At 49.0% G+C, this 25,956-nt stretch overlaps 2 protein-coding genes and 1 non-coding gene across 3 annotated transcripts; 1 reads left to right on the top strand and 2 right to left on the bottom strand.

The window, feature by feature from the left end:
• The first annotated feature begins 8,485 nt into the window (after nt 1–8,485).
• On the top strand, nt 8,486–11,863 carry LOC120678606 (homeobox-leucine zipper protein HOX5-like). Its single transcript, XM_039959860.1, has 3 exons — nt 8,486–9,119; nt 9,199–9,581; nt 11,263–11,863. Exons 1-3 carry the CDS (start codon nt 8,999–9,001, stop codon nt 11,587–11,589), a joined length of 831 nt encoding a protein of 276 aa, XP_039815794.1. The 5' UTR covers nt 8,486–8,998; the 3' UTR covers nt 11,590–11,863.
• A 3,644-nt stretch (nt 11,864–15,507) lies between these two features.
• TRNAK-CUU lies at nt 15,508–15,580 on the bottom strand. Its single transcript has one exon. It is a non-coding gene; the product is annotated as a tRNA-Lys (tRNA).
• Nucleotides 15,581–16,103: 523 nt separating this feature from the next.
• On the bottom strand, nt 16,104–18,472 carry LOC120678605 (U-box domain-containing protein 18-like). Its single transcript, XM_039959859.1, has one exon. It carries the CDS (start codon nt 18,396–18,398, stop codon nt 16,278–16,280), a length of 2,121 nt encoding a protein of 706 aa, XP_039815793.1. The 5' UTR covers nt 18,399–18,472; the 3' UTR covers nt 16,104–16,277.
• Between the last annotated feature and the right edge of the window lie 7,484 nt (nt 18,473–25,956).

Raw genomic sequence — 25,956 nt, 5'->3', positions numbered from 1 at the left:
GGCCCGGCCTCGGGGAGGCGGGACGTTACAGAATGGTATCAGAGTCGACTCTCGCGGTTTCACGGGCACGTACGGGCGTAAGTGCGGAGGCATGAGCACGGACGCGTGGGGGCGCAGATGCCACCGGCATGCGCATGGGCGCGTGGCGGGTCAGTGCACGGGCATCTGGGATGCACAGTTGGCACTGGACGCACGGACGTGGCACAGGGACCGTTGGCACTGGACGCACGGACGTGGCACATGGGCTGCTGGCACTGGACGTACGGGACGTGGCCAAGAGAGGACGTTCCTGGCTTGGGATTGACCGACGAGGATGTACGGGCGTAAGTGCGGAGACATGAGCACGGACGCGTGGGGGCGCAGATGCCACCGGCATGTGCACGGGCGCGTGGCGGGTCAGTGCGCGGGCATCTGGGATGCACAGTTGGCACTGGACGCACGGACGTGGCACAGGGACCGTTGGCACTGGACGCACGGACGTGGCACATGGGCTGCTGGCACTGGACGTACGGGACGTGGCCAAGAGAGGATGTTCCTGGCTTGGGATTGACCGACGAGGACGTCGGTCTCTTAAGGGGGTGAGCATGTGACACCCCGGCCTAGGGCTTAATAGGATTAATAGGATACTCATACCAATAAGTTGCAACTTCTTTTCCAGAAGCCGGTCTCCAAAGAACTCCGAGGTTAAGCGTGCTTGGCCCGGAGAAATTTGGGGATGGGTGACCGACCGGGAAGTTCTTCCCGGGTGCGCATGAGTGAGGACAAAGTGTGTAGAAAAGACTGGTGTTGGTCTGTGAGGACAGTCTATGTCCTAGAAAGCAACCAGATGTAAGCGGGCCCGGCCTCGGGGAGCCGGGACATTACAGAAGGGATCAATCCTCCCTGGAAAATGTGTGAGCAGCTGCACCGTGGCCTCAAGGTTGCATTGTATCGGAGAAATATGACACTTTTCCAAATTCGTTTGCAGGCCCGATGCTCCCGCAAAGATTTACAAAATTGCCTTAATGAGTGCAAGATCCTGCTGAACCGGGGAAGTAAAGATCACCACGTCATCAGCGTACATGAAAGCCCTTTCGGTCACCTTTGGATGCAGAGCAAACAGCAACCCTTTTTCATCAGCCAACTTAAGGAGAGCGTTGAGCACCTCCATGACCAACACGAACAGAAGCGGGGATAGGGGATCCCCCTGCCGGAGCCCCCTAGCATGACAAATCCTCTGACCTGGAGCACCATTCAGAATGACCCTCATGCTTACCGAGGATAGGATAATAGATATCCAGTTCACCCATCATCTAGAAAAACCAAGGTGCTGCAGGAGCTCAATCAAGAAACGCCAATTAACTGTGTCAAAGGCCTTCGCAATATCAATTTTTAGGAGGGAACAAGGCACCTTGCTATGGTTCAGTAACTTGGCTGTAAGCTGCACCACCTTGAAGTTCTCATGGATGATTCTAGACTGTATGAACGCACTCTGATTATGCATAACCAGACCATTCATGTGGGGAGCCAGTCGACGAGCAAGCACCTTGGTGAACAACTTGGCGAAGCTATGAATTAAACTAATAGGTCTGTAGTCCCCAATGGTTGCTGCATCACTTTTCTTGCGGAGCAGAATCATGTAAGCCTGATTCACCAAATAGAAACTTCGACCGTCAAGCGACCATAAGGCTTGAAAAGCTCGCAAAATTTCTAACTTGATGATCGGCCATGCTGTCCTGTAGAAAAGCCCCGTAAAGCCATCAGGTCCCGACGCCTTGCCTGCTGGCATGCCCACAATCGCCTGCCAGATCTCTTCCTCAGTGAAGCAGTGGTCGAGCAGGGAAACATTTAGAATTGATGGAAGATGTAGTGCGTCCAAATCAAGCAAATTTTGTTGTGTACCGCAAGAGCCTAAGATGGAATCAAAGTGGTCAAACACCACCTCAGCCATGTCCCCATTCCTGAGCAGAACGACCTCGTTAGCTCGCAGTTTGGCAATGAAATTCTTACGGTTTCTGTGGCAGGTCTGTAGGTAGAAAAATTTTGTGTTGGCGTCTCCTTTAGCCAGAAATGTGATACGAGAGCGCTGTCTCACCAAAGTTCTTTGCAGCGAGGCAAGGCCCAACGAGTAGAGCTTTGCCTTTCTTTTGAGGGCAAGCTCCTGCGTTGCAAGTGATCTGTGGTCCTGTGCCCAATCTAGCCGATACACAATTTCCTTGGCAATTGCTAATTGCAGGCGAACGGACCCAATGTGCTTGGCACTCCAGCTCTTAAGTGCCTTAGTAGCTTGAAGTCCAGACAACGAAAAGCATCAACTTCCTCATGCGACCAAGGGAATGAAGCATTCCAAGCTTCCTCGACAATCTGCAAGTATCCGTCACATTTCGGCCAAAAATTTTCAAAGTGAAAGCGTTTGCAGTGTGGGAGCAAGCAATCGGTTTTCAACAGGAGGGGCGCATGGTCACTGCACTCTGACGCTAACGCAGACAGATCATGGTCGGGGAAGTCAGCTACCCAGTCTTCAGAGGAGAACACACGATCGAGGCGCTCAAGCGTTGGCCTATCTCATTCATTGGACCAAGTGTACAACCTCCCTTTGAGGTGAATCTCCTGGAGCTCAACGTCATTAAGGAAACTCCGAAAGTGATTCATCATGCGCCTGTTTAACCTCTGATTGTTTTTATCAGCTGCCTGATAGATAAGATTGAAATCGCCCCAAACAAGCCAGGCACCTGGGCAGGCTCCCCGCGTCTCACGCAACTCTTCTAAAAAAACAATTTTTGGTGGTCCCCTTGAGGACCATATACAGATGTCCACCACCAGGTTCCATCACCCTGAATTAGAGAAACTTTAGCTGTGAGACTGTACGACCGGATCAACGGATTTGTGACTGACCAAGTATCACTTCTCCACGCAAGGAGGATGCCTCCACACGTGTTTGTAGCAGGTTTGAAAAAGTAGTCGAAACCAGCACCACAGATTTCTAGCACTAGGCTGTCAGAACAATCATCTAACTTAGTTTCTTGCAATGATAAAAGGGAGATATTCTCCTGGGCGACCAATTCACGTACCACATTACGACGAGATCTTGAATTTAGACCCCGTACATTCCACACAAGACAATTTTCATTCAACATTGTTAACAATTTCGCGACCAGGCACTGCAGTGGAAGCAGCTGTCTCAGATGTCAGTGAGCAACCTAAACCACCAGGGAGAAGTGCATCAAGGGCTTCACAGTGTGTGTTGCTGAGGGTGGAGGCAAAGGTATCCGTAAAGCGCTGGTAGGATGTAGCATCCGATGCCTGCGTGTCTGAGGTAAGTCCGAGCTTCCTCATCATCACGTTTTGCGCTTGAACCGCCAGCTTCGTGGCTCGGTGACGAGATTTTCTTGCCAGCCTTTCGCTGCGCCTGATGACGACTTCCTGCTTCAGCGGCCGCGCACGCCGTCTTGGCGGCGTTACTTGCAACACCGGCAAAGGGGCGTCCCTGCAAACAGCACCTGTAAAATTAGCGACCACCTCATCAACCGGCGTGCTGGTATCAGCGAATAGGTGCAACGGCAGAGTTTCACAGGAACCCCTTGCCACCATGATGTTGCGCAGAGCAGAGTCACAGCACACCTGGTCAGCACCCTGAACCTCAAAGTGTACCGCCTCCAGATTGATATTGTCCTCCGACGTAGAGTGATCAGGTGGCGGGGAAGCGACCCTTTGGTGTACTTCATCGATCGGTGAAGCCAGGTGCGTCACAGCACCCGCTGCTCGGGACGGCGGGGTGGACCCAAGCTCGATCTCCATCAGCATGGGATCCTCGCGGGCAAGCAGCACCAGCAAATCCTGAGAAGGCAGCAGTGTGGAAGCAGTGTCATGGTTAGAAGCCCGAATGGACGACCTGTTCTCCTCCAAATCCAGAAGGAAGGGGTCAAATTCGCGACCATCGGCCACCGAACGACCCGACTCTGCGCACAGGATGGCAGCCGCATCCTGCGGCTCCAGTTTCCTCCCAAAGCGCCCAAAGGTGATAGCCGGGCCACCAGCCATCACATCCAAGCAATATGCCGGCGATCGCCAAGGACCCAAATGCGGTCCGCACGTTGAAATGGAGCCAAAACATAGAGGGAGTGAGAGCGACCGGCCCATCAACGAATCAGACGGGCCATCAGCACTGCAACCCCCAGCATCCCCAGAACATCCACCACCATCGCCGTATCCAGGCGGGCGGAAGATCGTCCGCCGCGGCAGCGAACGGGAGCGCGAGGTCTGATTAAACCCCGGATATTCATCGTCATCATTTGAGTCAGTTAAAACTCGGTCTGGCAGTGTACCAGGGTCATCCGATGAACCAATGTCATTCCAATCATGTATTTCAAGAATTTCAATTTCAATTCTATATGTAAGCTGGGGCAGATCATGGTGAATGGTCTCGTCAGGCCTGAGTGAAAGCACGTTGTTGCCCCGATTCGGGACACGCTCGGGAATACGTATGACAGCTGCATTAGGGATCTGGTTAGGGTCGCTGCACCAAATAGCCGCCTGAAAACGACGTGAATCAGTGCGCGCCGCTGAGCTGGGGGTGGGCTCAGGCGCAGCACAAGCATCACCCAGGATAATCTGTGTTGTGGCCGCCAACCACACATGTGCTGGGATACCACGGATTTCGACCATGACCTGGTACCTCAACGATTCCCCATCGGCCGTGGATAATCTGCTCCACGTCGAAAGCGCAGCATCATGTCAGCGCGTGGCAGAGGAGGTGCATCCAGCACCCGCTGCACATCAGACGCATTCCGAAAGATAACCAGGAAATCCTCAGGCCAATGTCGATGCAGGGTGAAATCCATCCCCTGTATCGCAAAGTTTTCCTGGATGTAGCGACGCACCTGAAACGGTGCCAGCAACGGGCAAGTGCCCACAACAAGAACGACCAGGGCGTTGGACACCAGCCTGCTGCAACTCTGCCGACAGAGGGACAGTGCGGGTGACGATGGGAGGGCGACGCGAGGGGTGTCCCTTAGGCAGCGCCGGAGGAAAAGGGGACGAATTAACTTGGACTGCTGGAGGATCGTCGCAAACCGCCGGCGATGCCGCACAAATTGACGGCGGACCGGAGTAAGTTCGTCCCGTGGAAGCCAAGCCAAAGGAGGTAGTCGAGGCTGATGCAGAAGAGCGACCCAGGCCCCGGGAGGTAGCCACCCCGCGACGTCCATGTTGGAAGCAGCACGCCGGACCGGGCGACCCCGGCCACGCAATGGAGGTCCCTGAAAGCGAGGACGCTTGCAATTCTTGGCCGCATGGCCATACTCTTTGCAGCGTAGGCAGCAGGAAGGTTGCGTGCACTGGGAGGCGATGTGGTCGTGCACCAAGCAGTTGAAGCACCGGCCCACCAGGTCCGCCGGGACAGGCCGCCGGAGCTTGGGACGACGAGGCTGGCGCGACAGTTCCCTGACACGCCTCCAGTTGACGACCTCGCAGAAGCCATCCTCTTCTACCAGAGGGGACGAGCGCGACCGGGGCGCCGGACGCTCCCACTGCAGCGACCGCCGAGCATCGGCCATGAATCCCCTAGATCCAAACTCCGGGGAAGCATATCTGCGACCATCCTTGATGACCAAGCTCTTTCCCTTAGGCGAGGAGGAAGGGGGAAGCCAGTTCAGATCCTCGTCCTCATCCTCCGAGTCGGAGGGGAGACTGAAGCAAATCCCCTCCGGGGAAACATCGACGGGGTGCGACGGTCCCGCACCAGAGGACGGAGAGAAGGGGGCAGCTCCTGGATTGAGGCGACCATGACGCAGAACCGGCGTGGATCTGGCGCCGGGGTGATCCTTCGGAGGAGGTGAATACGGTGGGGGCGGGGTGGTGGTAGCGGTGGGGGCGGTGGTGGGGCGAGCGGGTCAGCCATGTCTGATGAGGGAAAACGACACGGGATCTAAAAAGGTCGGGTCAAAGAGATCGGCTGTGAGTGGGATGGGTCTCCGCCGGAGCCGGGGTGGCCTCCGGCGGTCGGGTGTGGTGGCCGCCGGGACCGGGTGGTCACCAGCTTCTAGAGAGAGAAACTAGAGAGAGGTCCCTTGTACTAGTCTTGTTGGTGCATGAAGTTGAGATGTGAAATGCATATATAGTGAAAAAATAGATCTAATTACTGTTTTTTTTCAAAATTCCGTGGATTCATGGGTACCATTAATTACTACTTAGCTTCGCCCTTGAACTTATTAATAGTATCTGGATTCTAGAATAACGATATTTGTTACAAATATCTGAGCTCGATGTACCATAGTTATTCTTCAATTCTTATAGGCGGCATGTAATCCTCTATGATGTGAACTACCTTGCAACTGTTTTATCTCCAAGTTATCATGAATTGTCCCTAATAAGGGCATTTGTGATTTTACTTGATTAATAGGAACATGTTTGCTAAGTACTGATACAACAATTGGAAAGCAAAACTTAAAAAAAACAATTGGAAAGCTAACAAAGTTGGGACAAAAGGAGTCGGATAAGTTCCACACAAAATGGTATACAACAGATGGCACCATGACGGAAGGGTGCTGTAAACACCACAAGTTATGCCCTGGTGATTTTGAACACGCCAGATGGTCTAGCAACAGAAGGATGCAGATATGGAGAGTTCTCTAGATGAAGTGTACGAGACACATGAAGATTATCCGACAATCAAAGTTGAAATGTAAGGCATTTTGTGTTGTGTTAATTCAAAGTAGTCTAAGTTTGATCAAATTTATAGAGAAGAATATTAGCATCTAACACATTAAATAAGTAAATTATGAAAATATATTTTACAATGGATGTGATCATTCTCATTTGATATTCAAAATATTATTACTATTTTCTATAAACTTTGTCAAACAGATAGCAGTTTGGTTTAGGATAAACCAAAATGCTTTATATTTCATGACGAAGGGAATATATGCTGCAAGCTTTGCCGAAGCTAGAGTTCGAATAAGCTAAAAGTAAAGATTCAATGCAACTTGGACTAGATTAGAAAGTGATTACTGCTATTTTAAACCTAGAGAGAGAGAGAGAGAGAGAGTTGCTGGGTGAAGCCAGGGATCAAAGAGTGTGATCCGCTCTCGTACACTCTTAGTGCTCGACAGCACCTTCGAGGCTTTGGGGCTCTTGCTTAGAGCATCTTTAAAAGCTCTTTTTATCTTGGGTGAGTTAGCTAAAAAAAGAAAAGAACGACAAAAAACCCATCCAACAGAAACACCATCCAGCTTGCCTTCTATCCTCGCTCGGTATCCGAGGGTGCCGCTCGGCAAAGATGCCGAGCCCATCGGCTCAGTATCCAGCCCGCACGAGCCCACCCCGCTTCCTGCCACTCGGCTTACGCCCCCCACCCTCCAGAGTGCTGCCGGCCCCGTCTCCATCCCGCTCCCCCACCCTGCTCCTTCCCGGACCTGGGAAGGTTTCACCAGCGTCGTGGCGGCACCATGGGTGCTGACGGTGTCCTCGGGGCGCACCGTGGCGGCACACGGGCGGCCTCCCTCTGCAGCAGCGTGGTAATGGCTGCCTTGTCCATGCCGTCGCCACCGCCGTGGCAGCTCGGTGGCGCATGAAGGAGGAGGATGTGCGTGGCAGCGCGTGGAGGAGCACGCGATGGAGGGCGATGGCGGAGGAGGAGGACGACGCGCGCAGCGGTGCGTGGAGGAGGACGATGCACGTTGTGGCGAGCGGAGGAGCGCGTGGCGGAGGGCGGAGGATGTTGGCGAGTTGGGGGGGAGCTAGGAGTCTGTCCGATTTGGATAAAGGAGAAGAAAAAAGAAAAGCAAAAATTACATGAAGAGTCCAATTTACCTAGCATGTTGACATGTACTCATATATATAGAGGGAATTCTAGCTAAATGGCAAACTAAATTTCCATTTAGTTAGTCTGATACTTGGGGATACTCTTTATGGACCAATTCTCCCATATGAGTTATTCACTTAGCCACTAGTCTTGCAATCAATTAAACGTTTCAAATGAGGAAGTCTTTCTGTTAATTCAAGCATAGTTTTTTCACCCAAAATCCATTGGTCTTCAAACATGCATGTCAGATTGCTAAATGTTGTCCGAAATACTTGTAAAGTTCGGGTTTTTATTTCGTATACTTATTTAATTAGATTGCCCATAATATGTGATATAGTTGAAAAAATATTTTTCTCTGTCTGATTCAGACTTACTCGAATTGAAAACTTGATAGACTTGCCAGTTGCCAGCACGCAACAGATGAACAGGTGTCCGCACGTTCGAGTTCTCCTTTGAAAAAAAAATACTTTTCAGACAATAAGAGTCAACGTAGTGATTAACAAAACTTCCCTACCTTAAACCTCGGTTAGGTGTCCGCGATCCGCCATCAAAGGCATCCTAGATCCCAAAATTTCGTCATTTTTCCACTAAAAAAGACTCTAATCCCCCAATTAGGAGGCAGCATCACATCCTAACACAAGGGCATTTTCGTCAATTGTCACCTACCCATGCCCCGCTCGCTTCTTATAAAATCCGCGCCTCCCCAAACGCTCTCAACTTTAGCCGCAAAATTCAGCCAAAAAAGTTCCAAATAAAAAAGGAAGGGGAAAAAAACACTAGGAGCGGCATCCACCACCGGAGCTCCTATCGGCCCATCCCTCTGTGTCAACCCCCTCCGGAAAAAATTTATTTGCAATCCAGTCCCTGGCCGGCGGCCCTTGCAGCGGCTCCCGCTCGCCGGAGGAATCCACCCGTCTCCTTGCTCTGCGGCGGGGTCATGGGGTTCTCGCTGTACCCCATGAAGACGTCCACGCGCGTTCTCTGGAGCACCAGCTTCTTCCGCCATAAGCTCGCCTCCTCCTGCTGCTTCATCTGAGCCAGCCCAACACCGCCCTCGATCGCCTCGGCGGCGGCCGCTGCTGCGCGGATTTTCAAAGCAGGCGTTTAAGAGTGTGTGTTTGTGTGCGCGCGTTTGCGTTTCAAGATTGGGTTTTGTTTCGTTCTTTGGGAGGAAGGGGCAAGGAGAAGGAGAGGGCAAGAAGAAGAACAAGAATCAGCATGGATCCGGGCCGCGTCGGCGTCGACTCGGGCGGCGCGCGGCGGGGCGGCGGCGGGGGCGGCGCGCAGATGCTGCTCTTCGGCGGCGGGGGCAGCGCCAACAGCAACGGCTTCTTCCGAGGTGCGTGACCGTTCCCGTGGACCGTGGCCAGATCTGGATGGGAAAGCCGGTTCCTGAGGCTCCGGTTGCTTGCTCGTAGGTGTTCCGACGGCGGTTCTGGGCATGGACGACGCGGCGCGCGTGGGCAAGCGGCCGTTCTTCACGACGCACGAGGAGCTCCTGGAGGAGTACTACTACGACGAGCAGGCGCCGGAGAAGAAGCGCCGGCTGACGGCGGAGCAGGTGCAGCTTCTGGAGCGGAGCTTCGAGGAGGAGAACAAGCTGGAGCCGGAGCGCAAGACCGAGCTGGCGCGCCGGCTGGGGATGGCGCCCCGCCAGGTGGCCGTCTGGTTCCAGAACCGCCGCGCGCGCTGGAAGACCAAGCAGCTCGAGACCGACTACGACCGTCTCAAGGCTGCCTACGACGCGCTCGCCGCCGATCACCAGGGCCTACTCGCCGACAACGACAGCCTCAGGGCACAGGTAGCTGCCTCATCACCTCGTCTCGCCTCCATGGCAAATCAATTTTTAGTTTTTCACTCAGTATCATCGATTACTGCATAGCTTGTTGATGGCTTGATGCTTCTTGGTTTGCCAGCAGTAATTAGCTTGGTCGCCGCAGTAGGTGGAAGCAACATATGTGTGCCTAGGGGGATCGAATAAGTAGAAAATGTCATCTAGATCCTTGAACTTATTGGTATTAACCACTTGATAATTTAGCTGGCATTCATTGAGCTACAGTTTTTGAGCGGTCCTTGAGCTTCCTATTAATTTCTAATTGGTATTATCGGGTGCCTTTTATATTGGCGATTTTCTGATCTCTCTTATATGTTAAATAAAATGCAAAAGTTCATAGTCTGTAGTTCCATGTCGTGGTGAGATAGAATTGCAAGCGTGAAAATATCTGGATTTAGAATTAAGGAATACGAGTTTGCAGTTATTGTGATTTAATTGATATGAAAACCTAGCATGTATCTTGAAAACATATAAGAGAAACTACAGACTATGAACTTTGAGACAGTAGTCACACTTTGTGCAATAATGTATATATTACTTTTCAGCCATAGCAACACAACTACATATAAAAACTTGCATATTCAGTAGTCTCACTATGATACTAATTTCTTTGCAGAGTTTGATTTAACTCTTATCAGAAAAAAACTTGTTCTTTCTATAAAAATGCCACAAAGATTACAAGGAGTTTAAGGGTTTAAATAGAAAAAGGTAATTCCTGGAATTCAATTTTTCCGAAAAGTTTAAGGACCTCTGCCCAAATATGTTGCCTTCCCACGATAGGCTACTGTTTGTAAAATTAAATAAGATACCACTTTTGGCTCCTTCAATTTGGCCACAGGTAGTCATCAGCTGTGACCCACTACTGGATGTATTTTAGCCATTATACAATCAACTCTGCAGTGCTTAGGAATCATGGGTACCTATCGTTCATCTCCCAAGTCCAAATCCGATAAACTACGCTAATCTATGTGATGTTAATGGTTTAATAATTGTGATGTTAAAGGTTTAATTACTCTAATCTTGCTACCTATCAAAAATAATAGTTCAACATATGTCTAAAGCTATCTGGGGATGGGCTGATCTACAGCTAATTTGCAGTTTTTTAGCTTGTTTAGTGCTATTTTTGGGAAAGCGATATATAAAGCACTACTAAGCTTGCACTTTGCGATTGATCGTATTTATGAACAAAATATGAACATGGGCATAGTGAGATCCGTGCAAATTATGTGTTATAAACTATTAACTTCTTTATTAAAATCTTCTACAGAATGTCATGAGCATTAAATTTGCTGACATGGTAGAAGAGAGAGAAGAGGGAGTGTCATGGGATGTGAGAGGAGTGTCATCGCATCACCATGATACTTCTCCGACTCGGTTACCTAATTCACAGTCTTGGTAACTGTGAGATGACACTCCCTACTGAGACTGGCCTTAGGATACTGCCACGGTTTATCACTCATGTCACTGCCATTCCACCTAAGTATTTGATCGTCACATGCTTTGTCTTAAATGTTAATGCACATAGAAAACTATAAACCCTGAGGTTACATGTGCTGATGGTTCCTATTTATCAGATCAGATCACAATGCCTGGTATATACTTTTCAATCGATCAAAGGGACTGACACAATTAACGATGTCTCCAACAGGTAATCTCCCTGACAGAGAAGCTGCAAGGCAAGGATACATCCCCATCGGCGACCATCACTGCCCAAGAGGTTGACCAGCTGGACGAGCACACTGTGGCGTCAGGCACTGAGAAGCTGCTGGTGCAGCTCAAGGACGACCACCTCAGCAGTGGCGACTGTACCGGCCACGGTACCCTCTCATCTGAGGAAGAGGACGGTGGCGTGATCAGCGATGAGGTATGCAGCTTCGACCTTCCAGATGCCTTGTTCGCTGCTGTTGGGGTCACCCATCGTGGCGCTGAGGAAGCGCAGCTGTGCAACTGGAACTCCTGGTTGTGGAACAACTGATCATCGGTGGATGGCTGGATGGATCCATGCCCCATGTGCGAAGGAGCAAGTTCTCCCCTGGTTTCGACCCTTTTCTGTACCGTATAATTACTGTGTTAATTATGTTCCGCCAAATGTTTTTGTGTGATGAAACAGAACTGGTGTTGTAAGTTTACGTTTTTGAAGATTTTATGTGTTCACATATAATAATATGTTTTGAACATGAGAGTTGAAAGGTTGGATGAGTGGACATGTTGACTTGTTGTGCAATAGCAGGCCTATTGTTTTGTTTCAAGAGTTTCTATGCTGGTTTATTCATCAATGCATATATCATAAAATTCATGAATAACAACATGCTGGGGTCCATGAAGCCATACACTAAACTTGTTATGTAGGCAAATCTGCCATCAGAAAAATTGATAACATTTTGGTGGCTATGCAAATACTGAACATTTACTTGTATGTGCTAATGGGCTAAAGGGGAATAAGTAACCCCAAGCTAGCGAATTGTCCAACACTCCAATCCAATCATATGAGCACTCGCTTTCGGTAGAGACGTCCGACGGGGAGATACTGCACAGAGGATATGACAGCAACAAAACCCTGGCCTGGCCACCATCCTGACTTTAGGGAGAGAGCTAGTGAGTGTGACTGAAGGGAGGTAGCCATGTCGCTGCAATCTATCAAGATTGATGTGTACGCGTCCTGACTCCAGAGCTTCATCAAGCTTTCGATAAGAGATTATCGGATCACGCTTTGTTTGGAAAAAAAAACAACTATCAGATTTTAGTTTTAACCTTATGCTTAGGTTGAGATTTTTTTCCAAGTGTAACTTACGTAGGAACCATCGACTCTTATTTCACAGGTCAAATAATGTCCTATTTTCGTTGAAATTTGGAACTTTGGGGTTGGCTATAAGCTTAGGAGAATATGTGTCTTAAACTCTCGAGTACAATAATTTTGGGAGCTTGCATTGAGCATAACTAAAGAAGAAATTTGACCTACATTTGAATGTGGTTTTATAAATAACCCCACTTGCATCCTTAAATGTGACACTGAAACACATGATCGGAACTAAGAGCAAGTATAGTAAGATGTATACATCAATGGTTTCGTATGTGTCTATGACAAATCATTATATGGGTGGGCTATTAGACTGTTGATGACATGGCAATCGTATATACTCGGTGATTCTCCACGTGTTGCTACAGGATTTGCAAGAGTTTTTTTTTTATAAACTATGAGAGGCTGGGTGTGTTTTATAGTTGCAGGAAGGGAGTATAGAAGTCAGATGATGAGCAAAAAAGCCAGTTGTAGTGGCACTCGAGTTATGATCATTATGGATGAAGCTAGTGAAGGATTATGATCATTATGGTTGATGCTAGGGGAGAATGAGGGGGATGATACATGGAAGGATGGATTTTAGAGGACACCTATGATGTGATGGTAATGAAAATAGAAGTGATGTTGCTTAACGTGGTCGCAGATAAATAAAAGTAAATGGTCTTTAGTGGATCCCATCTATATAAGGCCTATTTGGAACCAAACTTTTTTCAGAAGTCCCTATCACATCAAAAGGAATCTTATTATTTTATAGTATTAAATAAAATCTGTTTATAAATATTTTCTGACAGCTGAGTGCTTTTTCGCGAGACGAATCTAATGAGCCTAATTAATTCATAATTTGCTACATTGATGCTACAGTAACCATCCGCTAATCATAAATTAATATACCTCATTAGATTCGTCTCGCAATTTAGCCCCAGGGTTCTGCAGTTAGTTTTATAATTAACTTTTATTTAATACTTCTAAATACTAAAACGTTCCAGAGACTTAAAAAAAAAAAGTCCCTGGAAGCAAACAACCCCATAGTATACAGACACGACACCCAGCAGGAGCTTTTCTATTAGTCATCCTCTAAGATTGGGGCACAGCTAATGAGTTGATTTGTTGTGCTCAAAATTTGCGTGGAGAAGAATCAAAATTGTACAAACGAGGTAAGAATATGGGCCAGCTTGCTTTTGCCCGTCCAAAAGAGAATAGGAATATTTTTGTGGGCCTTCTTCCTTTTTTTGTGGGCCTTCATCCATTTCCCTCCCTCTCCCTCTCTCATTTGTGATTTTTCTTTGTATTTGGAATTTGGATGCATTCTTTCCATAAATAAGAAGGGTTTTTTTAAAATCTCCTAAGCAAAGATGTCCAGCTAGGAGTAGCAAAGGAGATGTCAGTATAATTATAATCACGTCGCGTTAAATAAAAATGAAATATATATAGCTCGGGTGTACTCACTGACACTTCTACCTTCAGTTCAGCAAGCAAGGCTTGTGGACATTTTTGTTTCCTCCATCATCTCCAGATCAAAGCGATGTTTGATTCTTTGGGGAAGAGCGAGAGCATTATTTGAGGAAGATATTCTCGAAAATGTTGCACTGCTTGCTATTTCTTAAAAAATGGACGTTGATGGTCTAAGCTTTATGAGTTCATTCAGCATGCTGCATGCATTTAGAATTTCAGATTCAGCGTGTCATTTAAAACCATTTTCTTTCTTCAAAATTTTGGTCTGACCCAAACTGGGACATGTAGCGTATGTCATAGTATAGGGAGTCGTTTTTGGAAGGAACGGTCTTCAGTTGACGATATATACTTCATAAACGACATTGAAAAGAAAAATCCCCCCTCAAACCACGTGTTGATGGTGCTCTTCAAATTTAAGCTGCAACGCGCTACCTGTCGGTGTGTTGTCAAGCTGACAAAGAAATGGTGACACGAGGATTTCTGAAAAACCAAAGGGAATGAAGCACTAGGGAGTTAAGAACGCATTATTCAGAGTTCAGACCACGACAGGCCAACTACTATAAGATGATATTTTGTAAACCATTAACTAGTACTGAGTTTCAGTTTGCTTATCTATATATATATATATATATTGTGAGAATATATCAGACATCCATCACACATTCATTAAACATGTAGCAGTGTAGTGTCCACACTATAATTAACACCCCTTGATGTTGGCGACGTCCATTCTATTAAGTTGATGGACGCTGGGCTGGGTAAACAAGTGCAGCATTATCACGAGGCCCCAATGATTCGCACGCCCATCATCAACCGGCCCGCGAGTCGCGACAGCCGACAGTGTGCATCTGATCGTGCTCCTCTGCCGCTGATTTTCTCATGGAACTGCAGGCATGCAGGCACCAGCAGCCCGGAGGAAGCTGCCGGTGTGCTGCATGCAGCCTGAGTTCTCTTCTTGATTTGTTTTTTTTCTTCTCTCCAAAACTTATTGATTTGATTTGTTTTCTATCTTCCTTGGAAATACTTGATTTTCTTTTTAAATAAAAAAACCCTCATGACTTGTTGTTTTTTTTTATTCAGGCTTTCAGCTGTGAGAGGTCTCGGCTGCCGGCCTGCTGGTGAGGTTAGGTCTTGATGCATCCACTCCACTCTACTCCGTAGCTCACAACTCACAGGTAGCGAGGTTTCTGTTGCAACCGAAGTTCTTCCATCCACAGGTTCAATTGTACTTCCAACTCCAGACATATCGTCGCAGAATTTAATGGATTCTAGTGGAGCCAATCATGCACAACAAAAGTTACTTACAAGTCGCAAAACAATGTTACGTGCTAAAAATAATCCACTGGAAGCTTATTAAACATGCAGGCATTACACCTTTGATCCATAACTTCGTATTAACTATTTACTTCTTATAGATTCTACCGAGTAAAATTGCCATGATACCCAATAGGCATCTTAGATTCAGGCTTCAGAAATGGAAACTGGAAAACTGAGGCCAAGGAAATGTCAGGTACCATAGGGCTCTCACCCTCAAGCATGCAATTTTTCATTACAAAACTCAAATTCAACGGCAGAGGACACTGAACTTTCAGTTGAAAAACCAAATATACTGATTGGGAGCAAAAGTAAAAAAAGAAAACCAAACGCCCACCGTGGGGCTCGAACCCACGACCACAAGGTTAAGAGCCTTGCGCTCTACCGACTGAGCTAGACGGGCTAATTCTGCTGCCTCATGTTCAATATAGGATCTAAAGGCATCCACAAGGCCAGTGCCAGAACCACGCTCACTGCTTCTGCGTTTCTTTCAGAGTTTCAGCGCGGTTAATGTTGCTACTGCAAAACACATTTCTTGCATACTCGGGGAAGCAGCGGCACAGTTACGTGGCACACGCATCCATGCTTGAGAATGTTGATATGCTTACTTGCACTGAGACACATGACAGACAAAAAGCAAAGAGATCGAAGCAGCTGCTTGCTTGGCCCCTGCGAAACTGCAAATGGCAAGCAGCACCAAATCAGCCAAGCAACCTGCAGGCATTTGAATACGCCGTCCTAGATGCCATCACCGCCATCCTTTGCCGGGAGAAGACTCCTCCTCTGCTTATCGCAAGTCTCACACTCACACGACGTGCCTGCCTGCCACTCCCATCTGCCAAATCCTTTTTTTAAAAAAAAACGCTATTTGGAGTACAATATGACGAACCACGCAGAAACTGTCCTCTGTACATCCCTGGATTTTCATTACCACAACTCACAAAACCAACTTACAAGTTTCAAACTATTCCCTGTACAATTTCGTTTGTATTCACAAATCTCACGACGAAACAATGCCGAAATCCGTCCTGGCTCTTCGAAAAACTCGAGCCGGCGAAGAACAAATGTACAGCGCGTGACTGACGACGAGCTCGTGTGTGCTATGTACGTAACACGGCTATACGCGGATGACGCGGTGGTCGCCGGGCGCCGGCGCCCGCGCGGCCGCCGGCGCCTGGCGCTGCTCGTAGTGCCGGTGGATCTCGTTCACCAGCCAGCGCGCCTTCTTGACCGCCTGCGGGGTCCCGTCGGCGATGAGCGCGTACAGCGCCGGCATCAGGCCCGGCAGCTTGCCCAGCAGCGCCAGCACCCTGTCCCCGCCGTGCCGGCCCAGCGACGCCAGCAGCGACGCGCAGTGCTCCTTGGCGGACCGCGACGCCGACTCGCCGAGGAAGTCCACGAGCCGGGTCACCAGCTCCGAGCTCGCCGCGACGGCGCGCGCGCCGCCCGGCTGCTCCGCGATCCTCGCGAGCAGCGCGACGGCGTCCAGGGCGAGGTCGTCGCCTTCGGCGGCGGCGGGGGAGCCCAGCAGCAGGCCCGCGAGCGCCGCCACGGCGCCGGCCGTGCGCGTCCGCGCACTGGAGCAGCCCGTACAGGCTCACCAGCGCGTTCTTGCGGCCGCGGTACGCGCCGCCCCGCGCCAGGTGCACCAGCGTCGGGATCGCCTCCGGGATGCGGCTGATCTCCTCGCAGTACTCCGGGTTCGACGACAGGTAGAACAGCACGGCCGCCGCGTTCTGCCGCGCCTCCACCCTGGCGGCGACGCTCACGGCGTCCACGATGAGCCCCAGCCCGCCGGACTCCACCAGCGCCCGCCGCCCGGCAGGGTGCTTGGACAGGTTCAGGAGGCCCGCCACGGCGTTGTCCTGCACGGACGCGTCCCCGGAGGAGAGCAGGTGGAGCAGCCACGGCACGGCGCCGGCCTCCACGAGGCACGCCCGGTAGAAGACGTTCCGCTTCGAGAGCTTCCGGGCCTCGTACGACGCCTTCTTCTGCTGCTCGGGCGTGCCCCTGGACAGCCTCGCGACGAGGAACGCCGCGGCGAGCCGCACGCCGCCGGCCGCGGCCGCGCCGAACGGCGTGGCGGTCTTGTCCACCGCGAACCGGTGCTTGCCGCTGGGCTCCTGTAGCGGGATGCCCCGGCTGAGGAGCAGCTGCTCGATGATCCCGCGCGCCGCGACGTTGGGCACGAGCTCGGCGCTCCGGAGCCGCTCGCCGGTGACGGGGCACGTCCGGCACCCGCTCTTGATCCACTTCTTGATGGGCGCGCGGTCGTACGTCTGGCCGGTGGCCACCGTCACCGGGTCGGTCATCAGCTCCAGCGTGATGGGGCACTGCAGCGCCTCCGGGTTGATCCACGCCGCGCACCTGGCCGGCGGCCTGGTCGCCGGCGCCGTCGCCACGGCCTTGCTGGGATCGTCAATGCGGTCGAACAAGACGACGCGGCAGTAGACGAGGAACGCCAGGAGGCCGCCGATGAGCACGAGGTCGTTGTCGTCCTCGCCGCCGGTCTCCAGGCGCTCGAGCAGCTCGGCCTCCAGGAACGCCGCCTCCTCGGCGCAGCCGGACCAGGTAGCGGCGCCGACGCGGTCGAGAACGTGTTGGGCGTCCTCGGCGTCGGGCGTGGCGCCGCCCGCGAACCGCGCGAGCACCGAGCGCACGCCCCGCGCCGCGCGGGCGTCCTCCGGGTCCGGCCGCAGCCGCGGCGCGGCGCGCCACGCGTGCGCGGACGCCAGCCCCGCGAGCTCCCGCGCCTCGGCGGACGCCGCGGCCGCGCCATCCGGCAGCGCGTCCACCGCCGTCGCGACGGACCCCATCACGACCCGGAGCTCGGAGGCGGCCGCCTCGGCGTTCATGAGCACCCACAGCCGCGCCCCCTTCCGGGCGCAGTCGGCGAGCAAGAGGCGCAGCTTCTGCAGCGCCACGTGCAGCTCCGAGAGCCCCAGCACCGCCTCGTCCGGCAACGGGTGGGCGTCCCCGGACGCCGCGCCGCGGACCGCGTCTAGGAACGCGTGGAGCAGGCCGGCGATCCGGACGGCCTCGCGCGCCGCGCCCCGAAGCGCGGGGAGCGCGCCCGCTTGGACGCCGGCGGCGTCCGCAGCGAGGGAGAGCAGCGACGCCAGCAGCGGCGCCGGCGCGATGTCCTCGCACGGGCACACCGCCGGCAGCGCCAGCATCCTCCGGCGCCTCGGCGGCTGCCCGCGCTCGCCCGGCGGCGGCATACCTCCTCCTCCGGCGATCGGGGCGCAGAAATTCGTGACAGGGGAAAAGGTTTCAACGGGGATGATCCAAAATCCAAGAACGCGATTGCTCCTCCTGCCGTCGCGGCGGCCGGCCAAATTTGGAAGCGCGCCTACTTATAGAGGCGCGGGCACACGTGTTGCCCCCGCGGGGCCGGATGGAGGGGCACGTGGCGATCCGTCCACGTGGACGGTGGCCGGCGGGCCCGGACGGTGAGGGGCAGCTTCGGCGAGGGGGGATTACGCGCCAAATTTGTGGCCGCGCTGGACGATCTACTTAACGAACTGGATATTAAAGGTAGGCCCGAATCATCAGCGCCAAACCGAACAGGAGAGATAACCTTGATAGCTAGATCAAGCTGGTTTCGAGTGAATGAATCCAGGTAGGATTCGTCTCAGCTTAGGATGGGCGTAGGCTGGCTTTGGCTCGGTCCTTGCCAACTTGCCAAGCCAGGTGATCGATCTCGCACGGCACGGTTCTTGCCACCGGCCCTATTTAGTTTACAAAAAAAATTCTATTATATTTGTCAGATCAAATCTTCAAACACAAGCATGAAGTATTAAATGCAGTTAAAAAATAACTAATTATACAGTTTAATTGTAAATGACGAGATGAAGGAAAGGACTCGGAGTGTGTGCCGCCGACAGGCTGCCACGGTCGTACATAGCCGTACTAGGCCGGGACCGTCTGTCTGCTTCCGTTAGGAATGAAAGACGACCGAAGGTTTAGCTGGTAGAATAAATAGTGCTCAGCTGCTAGAATAAATAGTATTATGTGAGAGCAAATAAGTCGAAATAAATCAAGCTGCATTGTTCATGTGACCAGCCGAACAGCCTATGACCCTATTTGGACTTCTTGGCCTAAATTATCCGTCATCATCTAAATATATGGGATAATTTTGGACTAAAGTGAATTATCTCTTCCAAAATCCTTAGTCCCTCCAAGAGATGATAATGGGGCTAATTTTACATGATTCCCGTAAAAAAGTAAATATGTACACACATCTAGATATGAGAATGTGAGAGAGATGGTGAACATTAGCTTAGGGATCCAAACAATCTACTTTGAGCTAATTTTAACCTACCAATTCAAGACAAAACATTAGCCTCAAAATTAGCATTGAGCTAATGTTCCAAACAGAGCTCATGTTTAGTTTGTAAAAAATTTCTTACAGTATCTGCCACATCAAATCTTCGAACACATGCATGGAACATTAAATATAGTTAAAAAATAATTAATTACATAGTTTAACTGTTCCATAAAGATGAATCTTTTAAATTTTAAATAATTTATAATTAGATATTAATTGTTAAAATGTGGTATAATATCAAAGCCTAAATTTTCGCGAAATCCGTACGAAGAAAGGAAGCAGATCGGGGTCCACCTGACCGCCCGCCGACTTGCGCACGTGGCGACGACGCAGACCGGCAGACGGCAGAACTCGCGGAGAGAAGGCCGCCCGCAGTGGGCCCACGCCATCCCCATCCCGCCGCCCCACTTGCCCCCACCGGCGTGGGCTTCGGAGAGCGGCCAGCGCCGCCGGCACGTATCGTCCCCGCCGGCGCGTGCGCTTCACGATGCGTGCGCCTCCGGTAGCGTACGGTACGGATCGGACGTCGGAGTGGCCGGGTATGTCGTCATCGCGCCCGTGAGCTCGTGAGCCAAAGCCAAGCTGCTGGCTGCTGTTATGGTATGCCGTAGTCAGAGGTGCAACTTTGCGCTATGAATCTAATAACATTAATTAGTTAATGATTGGCTACGGTGATGGTGATACTATAGTAATTATTCTTTAATCGTGTGATCAAAAATCTTATTAGATTCGTCTCGCGAAATAGCGCAGGAGTTGTGTAGTTAGTTTTGTAAATTACTTTTATTTAATACATCTAATTATTGATTAAAATTTATGCTACTTATGTAGTTATGCTACTGATGGAACCAAACATGGCCAACAGAAACGTCGTTCCACTGTTGTGCTGTGCCTGGTTGGGTGGGAGTCCGCAAGAAAAGTGTTCAGGACCTGATGATTGGTACGGTAGGTCGCCGTCCCTTGCACCCTCGGGCACAATTTATAGATAGATCAGCCGACCACGCTCCTCGAGGATTAAAAGAACAAATGAAACTAGCAGAACACGGGAGCCTGCTCCATCGTTCAATTCAGGCTCTCCACGCTATGTGTGCAGGGGCTGTGAAAGAAAAGGAATACCCCCTGCCAAGTGTACCTCACGACACAAACCACAAAGCACTCTGCAGGTAAAGAGTTATGCCACTCAGCCCTCCTCTCCCACGTGTAAAAAGACATAAAACTAACCTCCTCCGCCGTCCCAAAATAAATACAGTTATGAGACCAAACACACAAATCAATGATATGTGTAAAATTATATAAATACTCTTTGTCTTTTGTGGTGAGTGAATGAAGTGTTAGTTATCTTTTGTGAGAATCTTCCGGAAACTAGCTTGTCTTTTGTGATAGGTGGGTCAAAGTTAACATTTTTTGTGTGACAAATTTTGAACTCTAGAATTGCATTTATTTTGGGATGGAAGGAGTAGTATAAAAAGGACACCTGAATTTTTTTTTAAAAAAACAGCTACGTAATTGCAACACTAATCCGTCAATATTAATAGGCGCCAAGTATACCTCCCTGTCATATAGGAGATACATTTTTATAGATCGGGATCATTTAGTTTTTATTTTCCACAACCTAGAAAAACTCTGTGTTATCATTAGTAAGCTAACCCCAATCCATCCCACTCAGGCACCCACCCACCCTAAATTTTCCAGTGCATGCCTTTATTTCTACAAACTGACCAGCAACTAGGTACAAAAATATTAAGGCCCGGTTCGGTTACGCGGAAATGATTCCCAGCCGGAGCATCCCTTCATTAATTGAGTTGAGTATACCTATACTGAAGTGCTAAGAATTAGCGAGCTCTCAGGGGCCGTGCTACTGTTCGCAGGCCCGACGTGGGGCCTAGGAGGTACTGTAGCGGGGTCCATGGACTGTTCAAAGTGGGCCCGCATACTATTTACAGGTGGGGCCCACAATACTGTTCGCAAGTGAGGTCCACTGTTTTTTTCCCTTTTCCTTCCTATGCTAGCCTCCACCCCTTTCTTTCCTTTTAACGTAACAAATCTTTCTTTTACTTCCCTTCCAATATTTCCAATAAACCATTTTAACGTAACATATACAAATCCATTTTCCCTAACAAACAAAATACAAACACTAAACACCTTAAACTCAAATAATTTTCAAATAAACATCCTATTATACAGCCCAAAAAGAAATAAACAACGTAACGAATTTTATTCAAACTTAAGTTCATAATTCAATCTTTCGTTTCGTCACAACTTATTTTTTTCACGACATAACGCTATTTCAAACATAATTATTTTCAAATTCTTAATATTAATATTTCAAATCAATATTTTTATACAGGCGCGCATAGCACGCCAACCTGTGTCTAGTTTACATAGAGCCGGAATGATTTCCGGCCGTTCCACGCCCGGAACGGCCCGGAACGGAGCTAATCGAACGGGGTCTGCTCGACAACCTTTGGGCAAGGGAAGGGTGTGTTTCCGCCACCCACCAGGAGTGATATTTCTGACCGTGAGCCTGCTGCAGGCAGCGTGGAAGTGAGGGGTCGCGTAAGAGTTGATGCAGAAGCCGTCGCGTTGGAGGATTGTACCGTCGCTGAGCACCTGGAGGACGCCGCGGCAGTCCTCCACGACACGCGGCGCCGCATCGTCGTCGGTGGCCGTGGAGGAGACAACCATGGTAGCTACCAAACGGAACGAAGATGGAGCGCGGCCGGGGGCACCTCGTCGGTAAGATAAACAAGAGAGTTGCCAACCTTTGGGCAGATCAGATGACGTCACCATATGGTAGTTTAAGACTTTGGCAGTCTCTTTCAAGCAAACTTAGACTTGGCACAGGCGCACAGCTGTTGCCTTGGCTTCTTATTAGACTTTGACAGGAAACAAAACACAACGGATTCGATACATTGTATCACAGCGTAGGACTGAACCCTGTGAGATAGGGTAAAAAAAAGGCCCAAATCATAGTCATTGCAAGACACCAGCAAAAAGTGTTCCGGCCAATACGAGAACTTCAGGCCGAGGAATGTAATCATCAATACACAGAACAAAGCCATGGATTGGGCAGTCCCAAGTACCAAACCAGCAATCGTTTCTTATAGAAGCATAGTCAATACAAATGCTGTTTTTTTTTTGATACCCCGAACAACCAGCTCATGGTTACAACTTTACAGGTTTTATTACGGCCACTACCAGAAAACAGAAATTTTGTGAGAGTGAGAAACCGTCACGAAAACTATGAATCCCGCCACGAAAATGTTTCGTGACGGGCGCCCGTCACGAAATAACCCTCACGAATCTAATGCCACGAAAATAGAGTTTTCGTGGGAGTGAACCATCGCGTATCGTTTTCGTGGGGGTGAACCACCGCCATGAAAATGGGGTGTCGTCAGGTTTAGAAACACGACACGAAAATAATTCGTGGCAGTCCAAAACACACAGGAATATATATTTTCATGAGAGTGTATAGCCGCCACAAAATCTAATTTCGTGGGAGCGCGAATCCGTCATGAAAATGAATGAACCACCACGAAATATATAACTTTCGTGAGAGCCCAGCACTGCCACGAAAATGTGGTCACACCATCATGAAACATCTTATTTTCGTGACAGTGAGAAACCGTCACGAAAATACTTTGATACCGTCATGAAAATTTGAATAATCACATCCTCCAAATCTGAATATAGCTCATATATTCAACAAACAGATGCAGGCTCATATATAATCATGATCAAGAGATAATTGAACAAAGATGAATGGACATACATAAGAATGAGTCCCACTCATTTAACTAGCCTCATAAGGCAATAATGTCATACATATACATTAAGTTCTAGCTATCATTAGGGCCTAGCTATCATACAAAAGGGCACTGCATCAGTGCAAAAGGCTCCCATAGTTTAGCCATCAATACCACAACAACAAAAAGTTTGGTATGAACCAAAGTACTAGCCAAAGGCACAGGTTACCAAAAGAAACCTTGCGTAGCCAAAAGAGCCCAAAAGTTAGGAGTCAAGCGCTAGTTTCATTGTTGTCCATTCGATCAACTGCCATCAACCTCTTCGCTGCCACCATCATCTTCATCTGTGTCATCCAAGTCGTCATCATCATCACGGCCATCTTCACGATCCATAATGTAGTCCTCATCTTCATCGCTATTCAGTTCATTGCCGTTGCTTTGCATATCTTCCGTATTAGTCCTGGCATGTGATGATGCTGTAACCTGAAACACATACACATGTTGTTAAGCTTTTTCCATTGGAAAAATATGATCCAGCAACAATCATCTAATGTGTTTACCTGTTGACGACGGGCATCAATATTTGCTAGATGGGTTACCAAATCAGCAGGTATCTCCTTGCCAAAATCTGCATAAAACCTCTGCAATTGATAAGGTAGGTAGCTGATCAATATACATGCATAATATCAATACATTGTTATAAGCACAAGGGCAAATGTTACCATGATCATGTCACGATTGACACTATTTTCCTCGGTGAGTATCTCATTTTTCTCCGTCAATTCAACATTGTTTTGCTTTAGATCCCGATTAATCTCCCTCAACTCCTTATTCATCTCCTTCAGCTCATCATTTTCATCCACCACAGTTCGATAAGAAGCAGTATTGACTGGACGTAGATTATTGGATTTTGCAACTACTCTAACCTCTTCCTTATCCACTGCACCATCAGCTATTGGTACACGACCATGGGGCAAACCACCTTCCATGTGATACAAAGTGTGTGCATCTAAATCCTTTGAATTCTCAGCAAGCATTGCTCTTGCATTGTACTCATCCTAAAATGAAATACTAGTGTGCTAAGCGTGACTAGAAAAAGTTCATATCAAAATGGTTGAAACACAGAAAGTCTAGAAGAATGCTTAATCTCCACCAGCCTTAAATTTTCAGTACGCCTAGTTCCATTTGGTGTTGGATCAAACCAGCAACAATCAAACAAAACCATTTCCAGCTGCAAGCTTCCTTCCCATTTTATTTTTATGATATCCTTAATAACACCATAATACTCCAGCTCATTGTTGTCGTCATCTATGCAAGACACACAGACACCAGTATTTACTGTGGTTAACTTAGACCTAGTTCTCTCATACTCCTCTGAACGATATCTATACCCATTCACATCATAAGCACCATAACTAGTCACCATTTTACGAAAACCAAAAGAAATTTGACGTAAGGCATTATCAATGCTAGAAACCTTCAAGCACTGCAAGTTCACAATAAAACCCTATGTCAGTTTACAAGTATTCAGATTGTTTCACTAATTATATTTGACAATAGGAGTACTTAGTAGCATTACTTCTTCTTTGAACCAATCAAAGAAGTTAGGTCCATATTGTCCACGACTATTCTTCCACCCATTCAACCTTAAATCACGGAGTTGGTCAGGCCTTGCTACAGTTTGGCTCTTCCAATGTTCCTTGTCAAATTTTCTAAGGGGATAAGATGAGATAGCAAGTGCCAGCAAACTGGAAGGAAAATAGATTAGGGTCTTTAGATTGAATATGTGCATACTTGAAAAAATCATCCATCTCTGGCATGTTTGTCAAAACATATAAAAAAGCCGTCTCATACTTATCTGTTGAGAGCTCATGAACACCACGAGAGCTCATGAACACCACGAGTGTGTTGTTTTCTCATGGACTGACTGTTCTGCACTCTCAACCATCCTATAAAAAGCCCGAGCATACGCTGCTGGCTCCTCATCAATTGGCGGTGGATGCTCACCAGCTAGGTCAACTAATATTTCATCCATGCGGTCAGTTTCACCAAATCCCTCACCATATCCACCTTCAATTGAACTATCAAAAAGTCCCTCACCATGTGCTGTCCATATTTTATAATCTTCCTTAAACCCAAATCTGCACAAATGCATCTCTACTGTAAACCTTTTATTCCTAACACAATTCCAACACCTAGCACAAGGACACTTAATGGTTTCATCTTCAACTATATTATGCACAGAGAAGGCATGATCCAAAAATCTGTTGGTATTTTCAATCCAGTCATTTGAGGGAGCTTGCGTACGAGACCAACCAGGGTACATCCACTCACGATCTTCCATTGTTTGGTTCTGATTTAAAAAGATAGAATATTTAGAATCTCAACAATCTAACCCCAAAGATCAACTTAGCAGTGCTATAGTGGTTGGCTACAAACTAATCGAATACACATTCAATTTTCACAATGCATATTCACTAGTAGAGCTCGACATGTACTGATTTCTGAAGAAAAAGCAACAAAAATTACCTCAGTTCGATTGGAGAAAGCAGATCTGCTACGGTGTGGCGGGATTCTCCGAGGGTCGCTGCAGAAGGCGTCACGTTATCAACTCCGGCGTTGACGTGCAGCAGCTCGTCGAGGTGGGCGCCTCTACCGGTCCCGTCGTGCTGCGAGGCCTCCGGCCGCCAGCGCGAAGACGGACGG

Source organism: Panicum virgatum, chromosome 6N (assembly GCF_016808335.1).
Source record: "Panicum virgatum strain AP13 chromosome 6N, P.virgatum_v5, whole genome shotgun sequence".
Taxonomy (NCBI): Eukaryota; Viridiplantae; Streptophyta; class Magnoliopsida; order Poales; family Poaceae; genus Panicum; species Panicum virgatum.
The sequence above is the reverse complement of the archived record's forward strand: the minus strand, read 5'-3'. Positions and strand labels throughout refer to the sequence as shown.

Coding starts and splice junctions, on each gene's coding strand:
- LOC120678606 (XM_039959860.1), top strand. CDS start 8,999: ATGGATCCGGGCCGCGTCGGCGTCGACTCGGGCGGCGCGCGGCGGGGC. Junction 9,120..9,198: donor CAGCAACGGCTTCTTCCGAG/GTGCGTGACCGT, acceptor GCTTGCTCGTAG/GTGTTCCGACGGCGGTTCTG. Junction 9,582..11,262: donor ACGACAGCCTCAGGGCACAG/GTAGCTGCCTCA, acceptor TGTCTCCAACAG/GTAATCTCCCTGACAGAGAA.
- LOC120678605 (XM_039959859.1), bottom strand. CDS start 18,398: ATGCCGCCGCCGGGCGAGCGCGGGCAGCCGCCGAGGCGCCGGAGGATG.